We start from the raw sequence: 17,375 nt of genomic DNA on the forward strand, positions 1-17,375 counted from the left end.
TGGATGTTTTTGGTTGAAGATCACGCCGGAAATTGTTTCAAAATGGGGTATATTTTTCGCCGGCATGGAAGTAGTATGAATGTCGTGCCGGTTCTGGTGGTGCCGGCGTGGTATTCATACTACGAGTATGCCGGCACCAAGTTTTTTCAGAGAAAAAATGGCGGTTTCAAAAAAAAAATCGACCTCTTAGCAGCATTACCTTTGTGTTGGGGATGCTTGTATGTTGAACTTGTTTACTTTCTTGGGTTGGTTCTTCAAAAAACACTTCATGCTCACGAAAATCATGATCCAAGGGTGTTGGTTCATCATATTATTCCAATTGTGAGTTGTTATCATTAACCGAAGATTGAAGATATGATTGTTGTTGTAGTTGAGCTAAAGATTCAGCAGCTGCAATTCTCTCTTCACAATCATCTTCCATTTTCACAAAAAAAAATTCCACTCAAAAATATTTTTCCTTCCTTCTACTCTCACCTCACTCACACAAATTCAAATAAAAATACACACTAATCTATCCCCCAAATACTTAAGATTTTACTAATTATTATTAACCACTAAACCTGATTAGTGAGGGCTAGATTAGGAATTAAAAAAATAATTACATAACGGGTGACCTAGATTTGATATTTGGATCTAGTTTTTGTCATGTAGCTATATCCTCCAATTAGTTTTCATATCCCCAATCGTGCGTTCTTAATAAAATCCCAAAAAGTCAATTTTATGCTCAATATTTTTCTTTTTGCTTCTCACTTCATCTCAATACGCAGTTACTTAGCTCCATGGCATAACGAATCCTTAATTCTTCGGATTTGAAGATGGTAACTGGGTATGGTTGGTTCTATTCTTTTAAACCCTTTGTCAAGTAGATCTTGCTTCTTTCCTTCTATCTGTTTGTTGAGGTTCGATAGTTAGGGTATTAACTGTAAACCGAATACAAATGTTATAAATAGGATAAGATAAGGGTGTCTATGGATGTTTGAAAACTCTGAAATTCTTTCGAATTCACATATGATATGTCAAATATTATTCGATAATAATTTTTAGATTTGGATATCCAAATTTTTCATTCGAAAAATACAACCAATCGGATAAGAATTCGAATACATAGTAAAAAAAGGTATCCCTATTTGAAACACTTCTATCCAAAATATACATAGTTCAAAGTAGAAAAATTTATATCATATCATATTTTATTTTATTTATTTTTCTTTTCAAAATCCAAAAAAAATGATTACAACTCGAAAAGACTATCTTATGGTAAGAAATTGGTCGGAAGCCTAGCAACAAGCTGAGCTCCAACACCTTTTTGAAATCATGAAATTGAATGCTTAATGTTAAAATGATATTCCTTCCGTTCCTTTTTAATAGGCTGGTTTATATAAATAGATGTTTCAAAAAAATAGGCTGGTTTCCTAATTGGGAAAATCAAATGTTACTTTAGTTTTCTAGGACCACTTTTCTCTTAACTTCTTTTGAGGACAAGTGTCATGTGGACCATTTCACTATACTTCTTTTGCTGACAAGTGTCATGGGAACCATTTCACTTCACTTCTTTTATTGACAAGTGTCATGAGGACCATTTTTAATGATTAGTTCTCTTAATTTCCTTAATTTTCTCTTAATTTCCTTAATTTCTCTTAATTTCCTTAATTTGCTGACAACTATATTGCACCTAATTATAATGATTTTGGGTTGCATCAAAGATTCAAAATATCCTTAAATTTGTGCACATTATCAAGCAATATTCTAGCCGTCTATCTGTATCAACAGTACTGTCAGTCATGGAATAAGCTACAACCGTTAGATTACAGATAAGTGAAACCTAAACCTAACAAGCAGATCCCCAACTCTTATAAGTAGGCAGTCTTCTTTTCTCCTTTAGATCCGATTTGCGCCTCCATTCTAACAACAACAACTCCCAACTCCCTCGTCCGGCAGCTGCAACAGAATCATGGCATAAGCAAGTGGTGGTGGTTCAATTGCATCACCAACAACAACAAACAGCTATTCACATAATAATGATTTTTCCCCTCTAAATGTCAATGTTCCGTTGCTATAATCCAGCATTTGTTCTCAGTTTTGTCTGGTCAGTGGGATGCTTTTCTTCACGATACTCTTATAACTGGGCTTAGAAGATTTCATAGCAGAAGCACAAGATCTGATCTGCTGGTTTAATCTCAGCTTCCATTTCCGTTTGTATGGTGTTCATCTATCTTATGCAATTGTTGAAGTTTGAAATTGCAACTGCAGCTGCTGCACTTTAAATTCTCCAGTTATCAGTAGTTAATAGTAGTAGGAATTGATAATAAGGGATGGAGTTGTGCCGTCGGCACAAATGCACTTGGAAGTTGTGATTTGATGAAGATTATCTACCAAAACAATTCATGAATTGAAGAAGTTCTGCAGATTCCAGTTTTTTTTTTATTTTTTTTATTTTGAATTCTTGGAAACATCCCAATTATGATCTGATATGATGGTGAGAGCACTTGTTTTCAATGAATTTAAGTGTTTATATTTGATTTGGTTTATGGGAGTCTGATTCCAGTTTACCACCCGGAATCAGGCGATCCTATATTGAAGCCGGCATAGGTGACCTTGACATCTAAGCTTAGTAGTGCTCAAGCCCAATGAGCATCTGCTTCTACAGATATCCATAAATAATCCAGATGTGCTTTGTAATGTATCTAATTCATTCGAGTTCAAGGATTGTTTATTTTTTTGCCACGGCTCTTGCTCGGTTAAGCCCTTGCTTGTAAAGGATTGCTGCGAGGATCCCAAGCCAAAGTGACCGGTTTTGGCTATGTTTCTAAATCCGGTACAAAGTCAGATTACCGTTTATTTTAGGAAATAGAAATCAGATCCTGTTAGGAAACAAATTTCCAGTTTCCTTATTCACGATGTAGTAGTAGAGGAACACCTCTATAAATATCAGAATATCTAAGAGTGATGCAAACTTGAACAAGCTCTGTGTGAAATACAGACACGGGAGGAGAGTAGAGATAAGAGAAATATCGGTAGAGGGCATTGTTTTGACGATTAAAAAGCAGTGATGGAAGGTTATGAGAACTTGGATGAGTATGAGGACGACGGATTTATCGTAGATGAGGAAGAACAGGTGCCTGGAGACGGATTTATCGACGATGACGAAGAACAGGTGTCTGAAGAAGATGAAGTAGAGGAAGAGAAAGTGCAGGAAGAGGTAAAGAAGCCTACGAAAGACGAGATGGATTACCTCAAAGTTAGGCAGGAGTTAAAAGAAGCAATGAGGAGGAAGATGAAGAAGGGAAACGATTCTGTCACCGGAAATTCCCAAGAGAGGGAGAAGCGTAATTATGGTTCCTTTTTCGGTCCTTCTCAGCCTGCTATTGCGCGAAGAGTCATCGAAGAAAGCAAGTCATTGCTGGAAAATATGCATTTGGCAGCTAAAGTTTCAAAACCCCATCATAGTTTGCAGAGTCAGAAGAATCCTGCTGTCGCAAAAGCTACCCCAAAACCTGGCGCAGGTGAGCAGCCTGTCACAGTTGTTAGCATGGAAAAACAGAAAGCGCGCATTTTAAAGGAAGCGAGAGATTATAAGTTTCTTTTCTCTGAAGATGCTGAACTGCCAGCTCCTGCAAAAGTGCTTCCACCTAAGACTAGTTCTGTACCAAATTCTGATGCTCGATCAGCTCAAGTGACGCCCAAAATCCCAAAGTCAGTTAGCAATACTAGCAGGCCAGTTCTGAATGGTCGTGAACAAAGACCACCTGTAGCTGGGGGTAACCGAATGCAGAGTAAACAAGGGCAGCGCAAACCGATTCCTGATGGTAGACTTGATTCTACCTCAGTGAAGCATAGAGAACAGCTAGGCAGCAGTACTGGAAATGGGTCAAGCCGGCCTCAGGAAGCAAAAGGCTTGCCTACCAAAACCAGCGTGAAACCCTCGACTCTGACTAAGAAGACATCGGTTCCAGATACTCACACCAAGGACAGAAATGCTTCTTTAGCTGTTGAGAAAAGGCCTCCATCTGATGTGCGGAAAACAATGTTACCTAGGCCACATCCTTCAATGTCAGGTCAGCAAAAACCATTGCTCAAGTCGCAGCCATCTAGCTCCAATATGCAGAGAGCGCCATCCAAGTCGCATCCACATGAACAGGGAAAGGATGTTCAAGAACCTGACAGATCTAGACTGATGCCCAAACAGCCAGTATCTTGTCCAACAGCTCCTAAGGTGAAAACTCCCAAGAAACTTCCATCTCGTCCTCCTGCACCAAAGAACCGTCAAAGGAAGAGGTCTATGAGTCCAGAGCCGTTCGATTACCGACAAGAGATCAGAAATTTGACAGGTTACGACCCTAGCAAATACGGTAACGATAGAGATGACCGTAGCATGGAGGCTAGTTTTAAGGAGATAGAGCGGGAGGAAAAGCGTAGTGCAAGAATTGCAAACAAGGAGGATGAAAGAGAACGTCTCCTCCAAGAAGAAGAAGAAAAGAAAAAAGAAGCCGAAGCCAGGATGAGGAAGAAGCGTAAACTAAGCAGTCAGCAGTGATGATAAAAAACCGAAAGGCAACCAACCTTCTTTCTCACACTCAAATTTTTGTAACTTAAAATCCTCAATTAGTATTTTTGTTTTTCATGTATAATCTCTTGTTTGTGCAGTCAGTTTCTAGCATTAATAAAATTCAATTAAATTAACAATAAAAGTATGCTTCAACTTCGTATATTCTAATCAAGAAAATAGACAACTCTGCCCGAGTCAGAGGTGTCAAACAGGCCGGCCCGGCCCGGACTGCCTCTGTGTCCCATTCCCATACCATCTCACCTTCTTTTTAAGTGCAGGTCCAGCCATCGGCATAAGCCATAAAGGATCCCTTAGCTAGCCAAAGTGACCCATGAAATTGCCTGCCTGCAAAATTGGTTCTTGAAAATAGAAATCAAGATCCTTTCAGGAAACAGATCCCTAGTTTCCTTAAATCACACCATATCTAATCCGACGGTCAAGATTTAAACCATATACTTGGAGAAACACATCTATAAATATCACAATATTGGAGAGTAGGGATGCAAAACTTGAACTAGCGCTCGGTGCCGCAAAATTGAGAGACAAGGGAGGAGGAAAGTACAAAGAAGTAAAGAACACTTCAATCGACAAAGGGTATGTAGGTTTTTCCCTAATTGCATAATTCATTGTAGGTTTATAGAGATTTCGGTTCTTATTAAAGTTATTAGAATCTATATGTTAAAGCCCTAGATGTATAAATTGTTACTTAGGGTACAAAACGATCAAATTATTGTCACCCAGATTGTAAAATTAGGTTAGGAGTTTCAACAATGATGAATTAAGGTTGTGGTTTGGGAGTAACACTAACGAAATCTGCTGTTTTGGGGGCAATTGGAAATACAGATATTTTTCTGAGTTAATAATGGAAGCAGCAACAAGTAGCAACAGTTCTGACATGGAAACAAAGATGGAGCAGCCTCAAGTTATATACCGCTGTAAAAAATGCCGGAGAATGGTTGCTGCACTTGAAAATGTGGTTTTGCACGAACCAGGAGCAGGGGAACAATGTTTTAAATGGAAGAAGAGAAGTGGGGAGACTGAACCACCTGGATGCTCTTCCATATTTGTTGAGCCCTTGAAGTGGATGTTGGACAAAGGTTTGATTTCCATCCTCTGGCTAGTTTTTGTTTTGTACTGCTTTTGCTTATACAGTAGAAGTGTGCTAATTTTTGTTTTTGTTTGGGATTTTTGGTGTTGCCAGTGTATGAAGGCAACATTGGAGAAAAGCTTCTGTGCGTAGGTTGCAATGCTCGATTGGGGTCCTTCAATTGGGCAGGCATGCAATGCAGTTGTGGTAAATGGGTCAACCCTGCGTTTCAGCTGCATAAGAACCGAATAGATGAATGCCCTTCATGAATTAAGAGTTGTCAGGCCAGTATAACAGATACAAGTTAAACGTAATCTTCAATGGATTTGTGAAGATGGAACAAAAATAATTTATGAGTTACTAATATAGGCTAGCTTAGAATAATTCTTTGTACTGCAGTTGTGCTACTTTAAATTGAAGGTATCTGATATCTATCTAAATTATAATTGTGAATCTGTGGTTCTAAATCTAGTCTATGGTTTGCGACAAAGATCAGGAGTCTCTCTTAGTTTTACTTTCTTGGAATGGGTAGTTCTGTTGTTTCCTGATTGTAACTGTCCGGTTGCAGGATCTTCTACTAAAGCTTGTTCTATCTATACATGCTTAATGTTGTTGAAATATAGTGCACTGCTCAATGTTGTTGAAATAGTGCACTGCTCAATCATAGAAACTAAGATAGTGCACTGCTCAATGTTGTTGAAATATTTCATGCAGGTTAATGGAATTTGCTTTGATTTGCTTTTTGTTCATCTTTGTAGCATTAACTTACCATTTCAGAAACAAAATCAGCTACCGGATAAAGCTGTATCAGTTCAGTTAGTACGGCCTATAGAGTATAGACACATGCCCGACTTGATCCCCTCGAGCCATTTAGGCCCCAAATGTACTATAAATCAAGGTGGCTTTGATTTCTAAGCTTGCTGCTCTCTAGCTCCAGCCTATTGTGCTTTCCAAACAAGGTGAAATGCTAATGCCAAAAATATTTATACTTTTATATAGAGACTAGACCACCAGCTTGCGGGAACGTTTGCGAGGAGGAGGAGATTCCTTGTTGGATGAACTCAAGGATTAGAGAAATTTGCATAGATACCCACGACCAAGCTTGGACTAACCAAAAAATAAAAAAACATGACCAAACTTGGCCGGATGGTGAACGCTTGCAATGGGATAATTCTAACTAGGTATGACTGAACTGGTTTTGGTATTAACCAATATTTATCACATTATATGTATGCTTTCTCATTCATATATTTTTGCATCTACTGATGGGTGTGCGTGTGTTATAACTGTCTCACAAAATACAAATGCAAAATATCGTCGAAATGACTACCATATTGACGGGTTTACCATGAAGTTTGAGTGAATTGGTTACATGCTGAAGATATAAAAGGATAGACATCCCATCTAACTGGTTTTAATTTCTTTCTCATAAAACAAAATTAAAAGGTCAATCTTAATGAGGTGATTAGTGAGTTGTCGGAGTAAACTGGAGATAATAAATGCTAATCTTAAGCATCAATCGGGTGATTTTTCAGTGTTATCAATTTTCCTTAACTTTACAATGAAGAATGTTAGGGTCATTACGCCAAATCCTTATTAGTCTTACTTAGATTGCACATCTTACAACCATTGTATGGTCGACAAAAGGAAAAAATTGCAAGTTACAATAAGACTATTGACTCAACTCCAGATTAAGTCTTCAAACTTCAGAGACTTTGTTAGTATCATTCGAAAACACTAAAACTATTAATTCTTCTGATAATATTTTAAATGTTGCGGACACACCTCCTTTTATCCATAATGCGGGCTAGAGGTAGGGGTTCGATTCCACTAGAGAGGATTAGAGTATACCCAGCTAGCTAAACCGGGCTGTTGTTGATCCGGCCACCATTCCTACACCATGATTCCCGTCTCATTTGGAGACGGAAAAAATATTTAAATTATTGCTACGAGTAAGCATTGTCTGTTTGCTTTTATTAGTTATGTTCTTCTTTAGGGAACTCGCATTCAGTCAGGCGAACCTCTCATTCAAATATAATTGGGGTACACCACTGCACCATAGAAAAATTATGCATCCTACCATTAATTGTTAACAATTATGTTTTCTTCTTCTATCACTGTTATCTCCATGGATAACACCCGAAGTCGAAATAGTCAATGATAGAGAACTGGTTAGTTGTTAATTTCCCAGATTACGAGAATCTAAGATAACCAACAACCGGTTAGTTGTCTTCATAAATATGAGTGGTCCATTGCCCCGATAATCAATTGCACTCGCCCACAAAATTATTAAGCCATACTGTGTGTGTCTATAGACCAATGTGATATTTATATCCATCCAGGACTCCCAATAGCTACCACTAGTTGACTGGAATTCAACCAAGTCTTCCTAATAAAGACGTAACAAGATTTTATTATAAAAACCCCGTCTGCTCTTTGATTAGTAGTCTATCAGCCCAAAAGAAAAATCTCCTCTTCTTTTAAAATGTCGCAGCGAGTAAAAGTTTCCACTCATACTTTCCTAGGACTGTTAGTGTTGCTCCTAGTTTCATATTATAGTATCGATCTTTTCGCATATGGTTCTTCTTTTTCTTCAACTCATGAAAAACAACATTTACAAGTAGTAGTAGAACAAGAAGTAGATGCTCTTTTAAAATGGAAAACTACCCTTGTTAATTACCAGAATCATTCTCTCCTCTCTTCTTGGAAAATGAATGTTACTGTGAGTACAACGAGTCCATGCAAGTGGTATGGAATTAATTGTCACAATGAGGGAAGGGTTGCCGAATTGAATTTAGGTGATTTGGGTTTCCAAGATATGACCCATAATTTAAACTTTTCATCTTTCTCCAACTGTGTTAGTCTTAACATGAGCTACAACGAACTCTTCGGAACCATTCCATCCCAAATTAGTAATCTTTCGAAACTCATTTACCTTGATCTTGCCTTCAATAAACTTTCTGGGCATATTCCACCAGAAATAGGTACTCTCACGAGTCTGTCGTATATAGACCTCTCCGAAAATCAAAGTAGTGGGTCCATCCCTCAAGAAATTGGCAATTTAAATTCTCTCACTCAGCTAGGATTGTCTGTAAACAATCTGACTGGTTCAATTCCTACCTCAATATACAATCTTGCTAACCTGACCTTTTTAGTAATGTTCGCAAATCAAATTTCGGGCGTTATCCATGGAGATATAAAAAGGCTAAGTTCCCTTGTCCTCTTAGATTTTGCCGACAACAAAATCAGTGGTTCAATCCCTACTTCAGTATGTAACTTGACCAACTTGATTTATTTGTCAGTTTCTGAGAATTATATTTCCGGCATCATACCGCAAGAAATTGGTAGGCTAAGGTTTCTTAGTAGGTTGTATTTATACAAAAACAATCTCAATGGTACAATCCCTGCTTCTTTAACCAATTTGACCAGGCTGAGGATTTTTCATCCATATTATAATCAACTTTCTGGTAACATCCCTCTAGATATAGGAAGCTTAAGTTTTTTTTGGAGAAGATAAAATTCATTCACTAGAGAGTGCTGAGCTAGCACTAAAAGAAACAACACACAGCTAGTTAAACTGGACAACACAAAATGAGTAAAGGGGAGTGTAAAACATGGAACAAAAAAACATTTCCCCTACTACATGTTTGAAGCTAGTTACTACTTAAAAACCTCCCAACCGTGCATGAAATCCACAAACTTAAAATGCTTAAAGGATTCATGAACTCTTGCCCAACTGAATAAGGAAGCCTTCCCTTGAATAATAACCCTTTCTACTGTTTTTTCCTTGTTGCGGAAAACTCTATCGTTCCTTTCCTCCCAGATTTGTTGCCATATGACGAAGGGCAAACAGAATATAGGAAGCTTAAGTTTTCTTACGGTCTTATATTTGTCCCGAAACCAGCTTACTGGTTCAGTCCCTGTTTCTGTGAGTAACTTGAAAAATTAGACTCTTTTATCTCTTTTTGAAAATAAATTAACTGGTTCACTACCAATAGGAATCAACAATCTAACACAGTTGAAACAACTGAATTTGGGTTACAACATGTTTTCTGATCATTTACCTCACTATGTTTGTGTAAGCGGAACACTTGAAGAATTTGTGGCAGGCTCAAATTATTTTACGGGTCGTATACCAAGAAGCCTTAGAAATTGCACTGGCCTTAGAACTCTCGTACTTCAAAATAACTAACTGGTAGATAATATAATTTTTCCCACAATAGTAGGAAATACCATTAGTAGGACAGAGGCGTTTCACGTGTATCCAAACCTAGATAGATTAGCTATGAATAATAATAAGTTGTATGGTGAACTCTCAAAAGACTGGGGGAGTTGTCAAAATTTGACAGTCCTATATCTCCATGGGAATAATATTACTGGTCGCATACCATCAGAAACGGGGAAGTTGAAGATTTTGAAGGAACTATATCTTTTTTCAAATAATTTAGTAGGGGAAATTCCTAAGGAGTTGTTGAATCTGTCTTCACTAATCCAGTTAGATTTGAGTAATAACCAGCTTTCTGGTAGGTTGTCTTTCACAATTGGATTGTTATCCAACCTGCAATATCTCGATTTATCAAAAAATAAACTCATCGGCTCAATACCTAAACCACTAGGGGAATCCTCAAGGTTATTATCTTTAAATTTGAGCACAAACAATTTTAATGAAAGCATCTCACCTCAACTCGGAAATTTGGATTCACTGCAGATATTGTTAGATCTTAGCTACAATAAGTTGAACGGGGAAATACCAACATCTCTCGGGAAACTAAACAAACTGCAAACTCTAAATTTATCCCATAACAAGCTTTTCGGCTCACTTCCATCCTCATTTGATCAAATGCTTAGCTTAACTGCTGTCGATATTTCGTACAATGAATTGAGTGGTCCTCTTCCAGACATCAAGGCCTTTAAGGATGCTCCAGTTGATGCATTTAGGAACAACAATGGTAAAAACTTTCGGGATTTACTACCATGTAATTCTTTGGTTGTGACTACAAGAAAAAGGACAAGCATAAGCTCTTGCTTGTAATCTTACTTCCTTCGGTTGGTTCGTTGATTCTTCTGTTTTTACTTTTTGTATTATGACAGTTATATATGGGCTGAAGACTGTTGACTTGAGATCCAGGATTGAGACCCAACTTCACAGTCCAATGTCTAAACTGTTATGGACAGTCCAATGTCAGGTGGAACACTAGGGTCTAAAACTAGGGTTGTACGTCTTGTATAAAGTGAAAGTTGAATGAATGAAAAAGACACGAACTCATTGTTATACGTTTTGGAGATTATACAAAATCTAACATGGCATCAAGAGCCAGAGTTGATTAATATGAATAAGAAAACCTTAGACCAGTAAACATGGCGGATGATACAGAATCATCTAAAAGAGGAAAAGAGGTAGAAAACAGTATGCAAAAGAAGAAACCAGAATATCATCTGGGATCAAGTGATGGACCAGGGATTGTCATCACACCGATTATGTTAAAGGGAACAAACTATGATGAATGGGCTAAAGCAGTGAGAAGATCATTGATAGCCAAAAGAAAATCTGGTTTTGTTGATGGAACCGTCAAAGAACCAAGGGAACCTGAGGAGTTGGAGGAGTGGATTGCAGTCCATTCAATGCTGGTTTCTTGGATCAGCAATACATTGGAGACATCTATTAGATCAACGTTGGAGGATTATGATGATGCGAGCTTGTTATGGACGCACTTGAAGAGGAGATTTTGTGTTGTAAGTGGAACTCGGATATGCCAGTTGAAAGCTGCCTTAAGCGAATGCAAACAGAAGAAAACTGAGGAAGTTGCCGTGTACTATGGGAGACTGAACAAGATATGGGATGAGAGGGTGAAGTACATGAAGATACCGAAGTGTAGTTGTGGCCAGTGCACGTGTAACATTGCGACACAGGTTAGTACGTTGAGAGAAGAAGATTTCTTACACTATTTTTTGATTGGTTTGGATACTGTGTATAGCTCCCTGCGTGAACAATTACTGGCAAGAGATCCACTGCCATCTATAGATGTGTCTTATCAAGCTATGGTTAATTCGGAACGTCTAAAATTGGGGGACGGAGTTGTGGCGTCTCAGACACAGGACAATGTTATGGCGTTCAAGGTTCAGTCGGATCAGCGTCCATACAATAATATGTATGATCCTAAAAAATATTGCAAGCACTGTAGCCGAGAAGGGAACTCACACGAAGGGTGTTTTCAGCTTATTGGATACCCGGAATGGTGGGGTGACAGGCAAAGAGGTGGAAGAGGATATGGTCGAGGAGGTTGAACTGGTGGTCGAGCTGGTGGTCGAGGACGTGCTGGTGCCGGGTTTGTGAACAACAGAGGAGGTAGAGGACAAGACAATATACGTGCGCATAATTTGAGCATCTCGGCAGCAACAGCATCTCATCCTGCCACTCCAGGAGATGCATCAGGACTGACAGGCGTGACTGCAAGTCAAGTTCAGCAGGTTCTTGAATATTTAAATTCAAGAAAAATCAGTTCCCAGCTCCAAGGTAAGAAAAATCAAACACCCTGGATTATAGACACAGGAGCTACAAATCATGTCACTTGTAAAAGAGATGATATGATAAATGTGAAAGATATTAGAGCATGTTCTGTGGGACTGTCGGACGGAAAATATGCTCACTCTGAGAAAATAGGAACAGTTATTCTTCCTGGTGGTTTGAGATTGGACAATGTGCTTTATGTGCCACAGATAACTTGTAACTTGATTTCAGTTACACAACTCATTGATGAGGTAGTATGCAATGTTCAATGTACTAACAATTTATGTCTTATACAGGACCGGTTGACGAGGAAGGTGATTGGAGTGGGTGAGCGACGAGGTGGACTATATATGTTCTGCGGTGTGCCTCCAGTTAAAGTGCTTGCGGTGAGTGAAGATACGTATGAGCTGTGGCATCAGCGAATGGGACATCCATCAGAGAAAGTGTTACAACAGTTACCGGGTATGGGTAGATTATTGAAGAAGAATAATGATGCGTGTGATATTTTTCCGCGTGCAAAACATCGTAGAAGTAGTTTGAGCAAATCCAGTTGTAGTTTTGATTTGGTTCATATAGATTTGTGGGGTCCTTATAAGACGCGCTCGTCTTCTGGAGCACAATATTTTCTGACAATAGTAGATGATTTTTCAAGAGGTGTGTGGATTTATTTAATTCAAAGAAAAATTGAGGTTGAAACAATATTTCTTAACTTTATTGCGCTTGTGAAACGTCAATTTGGTAAAGAAATCAAAATTGTTAGAAGTGATAATGGAACTGAATTTAATGCATTGTGTGGCTATTTTAAGACTAATAGAATAGTTTTTGAGACATCCTGTGTAGGAACACCTCAACAAAATGGAAGAGTTGAGAGAAAACATCAGCACATAATGAATGTGGCAAGAGCTTTGAGATTTCAAGCAAATTTACCGATCCGATTTTGGGGAGAATGTGCTTTGACAGCAGCGTATTTGATTAATTGTACGCCTACACCGGTTCTAAACAACAAAACTCCATATGAAGTTCTATTTGGGAAACCGTCACCATATAATCAGTTGAAAGTATTTGGTTGCTTGTGTTATGCACATGATCAAAGTAGAAAAGGGGATAAGTTTGCAAGTCGAGGAAGAAGGTGTGTATTTCTTGGTTATACTTTTGGGAAAAAGGCATGGCAAGTATATGACTTAGACAAAAGACAATTTTTGGTTTCAAGGTATGTAGAGTTTCTAGGGTACCTGATAAGCCAACTGAGATAGTTTGGGCTAATAATGACGTGTGTTGGAGTGATGATGAAGAAATAGTGCAGAAAGAGAACCCATAAAGCGTTACTGAGAACCCAGAAGATCTTACTGAGAACCCAAAATACATTACTGAGAACCCGGAAGACAGTACTGAGAACCCAGAATATATTACTAGGAACCAGGAAGGTATTACTGCGAACCCAGAAAACATTATTGAAAACCCGGAAGACATTACTGAGAACCCGGAAGATGATACTAAGAACCCAGAATATATTACTGAGAACCCTGTGGTCTCGAAGGAAGAAGTGACGGAAGCTAGTATGGGTAAAGGAAGGCGACAGAAGATTCTGTCTAGTCGGCTCAAAGGTTTTGTAACGCACACTGTATGAGAAAATAGTCCATATCATGATCACTCTCCATAGTCATCATCCTCAGGTACGCCGTATCCTTTGATGTATTATGTTAGTTGTGATAGATTCTCTACAGTTCATAAAAAGTTTCTTGCAGCAATTATTGCTGGTCTGCGCCTAAAAATTTCAAAGAAGCCATGAAGCATCCAGGATGGTGTAAAGCAATGGCAGAAGAAATACGAGCTTTGGAAGAACAAGGAACATGGGAATTAGAAGAATTACCGTCGGGAAAGAAAGCTCTTGGTAGTAAATGGATTTACACAGAGAAGTATGATGAGAATGGACAGTTGGTGCGGCTCAAAGCTAGACTGGTGATCTTTGGGAATCATCAAGTAGAAGGGTTGGATTAGAATGAGACATTTGCACCAGTGACGAAAATGACGACAGTGCGGACTTTCCTAGTTGTGGCAGCAATTAAGAATTGGGAAGTGCATCAGATGGATGTACATAATGCATTTCTTCATGGAGACTTGGAAGAAGAAGTATATATGAAAATACCACCCGGATTTGCTCAAGGTAAGTCTAATATGGTGTGTAGGATGAAAAAATCTTTATATGGTTTAAAGCAGGCTCCTCGGTGTTGGTTTGCAAAATTTTCTGCAGCTTTGAAGAATTATTGGTTTCGGCAATCATATTCCGATTATTCTCTTTTTACTATGACTAAGGGAAAAATCCAACTTAACGTTTTGGTCTATGTGGATGATTTGATTGTTGCGAGTAATGATTTAGTTGCGCTTGATCAATTCAAACTTTACTTGGGACAATGTTTCAAGATGAAAGATTTGGGAAAGTTGAAGTATTTTCTGGGTTTGGAGGTGGCCCGGAGTGCACAAGGTTTTTATATATGTCAACGCAAATATGCGTTGGATATCATCATGGAAACAGGTTTATTTGGTGCAAAACCTGCAGAATTTCCAATCGAAACGAATCATCGTCTTTCTTTGGACAAAGGAGATTTGTTCACGGATGTGGAAAAATATCGAAGACTGATTGGGCGTTTAATCTATTTGTCCGTGACTAGGCCGGACCTAGCATATTCCGTTCATATTTTGTCTCAATTCATGCAACTGCCAAGAATAGCACATTGGGAAGCGGCTCTTCGTGTGGTTCGATATTTCAAGAAGAATCCTGGACAGGGAATTCTGTTGCGCTCTGATAGTGGTCTTAATTTGAAAGGATGGTGTGACTCAGATTGGGCTGGTTGTCCCTTAACTAGACGCTCGTTGACAGGATGGTTTGTTCTTCTTGGGTATTCTCCAACATCCTGGAAAACTAAGAAGCAACATACCGTTTCTCGTTCGTCAGCTGAAGTGGAATATAGATCTATGGCGGCGGCTACGTGTGAATTAAAATGGTTGAAAAAATTACTAGGTGATTTGGGAGTTCATCATCCACATGGTATGCGTCTTCTATGTGATAATCAATCGGCTTTGTATATTGCTCAGAATACAGTTTTTCATGAACGAACAAAGCATATTGAAGTTGATTGTCATCTGGTTAGAGATGCTATCATGCAGCAGCTTATTACGCCTTCTTACACTCCTACAACAGTGCAATTGGCGGATATTTTTACTAAATCTTTAGGGAAAGCTCAGTTTCAGTATCTTATTTCCAAGATGGGCATGTGTGATCTCCATGCTCCGTCTTGAGGGAGGGTATTATGAGAGTTATATATGGGCTCAGGACTGTTGGCTTAAGACCCAGCATTGAGACCCAACTTCACAGTCCAATGTCTAAACTGTTATGGACAGTCCAATGTCAGGTCGAACACTAGGGTCTAAAACTAGGATTGTACGTCTTGTATAAAGTGAAAGTTGAATGAATGAAAGAGACACGAACTCATTGTTATACGTTTTGGAGATTATACAAAATCTAACATTTTGCCATCTTGTTAATTTCAACTTCGAAAAAGATCGGTAAGAAATGTTGCGTTATGTATCAAGCTACATCTACCAATACTGGCAGAAATCCATTTTCAGTTTGGAATTACGAAGGCAAAATAGTGTACGAAGACATAATTGAAGCAACCGAGGATTTCGATACTACATATTGCATTGGAACGGGAGGGTATGGGAGTGTTTACAAAGCAGAGTTATCAACAGGTCAGGTCGTTGCTGTGAAGAAACTTCACTCGTCAGATGAAGATTCCGAGATATTGGATCTCAAGTCATTTGAAAGTGAAGTTCATGCACTGACAGAAATCCGACACCGGAACATTGTGAAACTTTTCGGGTTTTGTTCTAATCTTGAAATGCGAATCTCATTTTTGGTTTATGAGTTCGTGGAAAGGGGAAGTTTGAAAAATGTTTTAAGCGATGGGGTACTAGCAGTGGAGTTCGATTGGATTAAGAGGGTAAGATTCATCAAGGGAACAGCTAATGCACTTGCTTACATGCGTGGATTTCGGTACGGCGAGGATTTTGAAACCAGATTCATCAAATTGGACTTCTCTTGCAGGAACCTACGGATATGTTGCTCCAGGTATAGCCTCCCAAGTCCCAACTGAAACTTTTATAATTTTATTGGTATTGCGGTACATGTTTACTTAAATCAGTTAGCAATTCACATCCATTTATTTGTTAATATTAATGATGTTGCAGAGCTTGCCTATACAATGAAGGTGACAGAGAAATGTGATGTTTACAGTTTTGGGGTAATTATATTAGAAGTACTCATGGGAAGGCATCCATCTGAAATCATCACATTACTCTCGCAAGTTCGTCATTCATCTTCGTTTTTAGATGATATAGGGAAAAACATAAGGTTGAGAGACATCTTAGACCAGAGTATTGCAGCACCACCAAATGTCGTTCAAAATGACATAATGTGTACTGTGAAAGTTGGATTTTCGTGTTTACGTGGTGATCCACTTACTCGTCCAACTATGGAAGAAGTATCCGCTATGCTCAACAGCTCAGAGCAACGCATCTGTGCCGAAGTCCTTTGACACTATTACTTTGGACGACCTAATCATGTTATAATGGTGATTCATTTCTGCCGTGTCACCTTCTTTGTTATGTTTTATTGTGCCACAGCAGCTTCGGTTTCCTAGTATACGTTGAATTTGTTTTGTCGGTTGTAATCAACAGAGCTCAACTAATAATAAAAATGATTACAATTGTCTCCTGCAGGGGCGGAACTACCTTGTGACTAGGGCTAGCTTAAGCCAGCCCTAACAAGAGAAAAAGTCATTTTTTTCAAAGCCTTTTTTAAGTTGGGCCACAATTGGTCTATGAGTTTTATTCTTAAGCAAGCCCTGAAAAAAGCTCCAGCCATCCCTATATCCAATGTCTAGTTCCGCCACTGGTCTCCTGATTGTAACTGTCCGGTTGCAGGATCTTCTAGTAAAGCTTGTTTTATTCTCTATCACAGGAACTAAGATTGTGCACTGCTCAATGTTATTGAAATATTTCATGCAGGTTAATAGCCAAATAGGAATTGGATTTTGCTTTGGTTTGGTTGCTTTTTGCTTTTTTGCTTTTTTGCTTTTTTGCATTTTGATAAAGCAGTACTTATATTGTATCAGTTCAGTTCGTATGAGCCTGATATGGCTGTAGAACATACATATATACCTGTAAACACAGGC

The 17,375-nt window shown here is 38.6% G+C and overlaps 3 protein-coding genes across 3 annotated transcripts; all 3 read left to right on the plus strand.

Annotated features, from left to right (window-relative positions):
• Window positions 1–1,894: 1,894 nt before the first annotated feature.
• On the plus strand, window positions 1,895–4,666 carry LOC113319242 (protein SPT2 homolog). The gene has a single exon (XM_026567513.1). It carries the CDS (start codon window positions 3,050–3,052, stop codon window positions 4,532–4,534), a length of 1,485 nt encoding a protein of 494 aa, XP_026423298.1. The 5' UTR covers window positions 1,895–3,049; the 3' UTR covers window positions 4,535–4,666.
• A 399-nt stretch (window positions 4,667–5,065) lies between these two features.
• Window positions 5,066–6,195, plus strand: LOC113316862 (probable inactive dual specificity protein phosphatase-like At4g18593). Its single transcript, XM_026565018.1, has 3 exons — window positions 5,066–5,140; window positions 5,390–5,643; window positions 5,748–6,195. The coding sequence occupies exons 2-3, from the start codon at window positions 5,409–5,411 to the stop codon at window positions 5,900–5,902; spliced, it is 390 nt and encodes a 129-aa protein (XP_026420803.1). The 5' UTR covers window positions 5,066–5,140; window positions 5,390–5,408; the 3' UTR covers window positions 5,903–6,195.
• Window positions 6,196–15,114: 8,919 nt separating this feature from the next.
• On the plus strand, window positions 15,115–16,736 carry LOC113315986 (probable leucine-rich repeat receptor-like protein kinase At1g35710). Its single transcript, XM_026564223.1, has 4 exons — window positions 15,115–15,389; window positions 15,755–16,142; window positions 16,247–16,270; window positions 16,344–16,736. The coding sequence occupies exons 1-4, from the start codon at window positions 15,115–15,117 to the stop codon at window positions 16,734–16,736; spliced, it is 1,080 nt and encodes a 359-aa protein (XP_026420008.1).
• Window positions 16,737–17,375: the final 639 nt, after the last annotated feature.

This window comes from Papaver somniferum, chromosome 10 (assembly GCF_003573695.1).
Source record: "Papaver somniferum cultivar HN1 chromosome 10, ASM357369v1, whole genome shotgun sequence".
Taxonomy (NCBI): domain Eukaryota; kingdom Viridiplantae; phylum Streptophyta; class Magnoliopsida; order Ranunculales; family Papaveraceae; genus Papaver; species Papaver somniferum.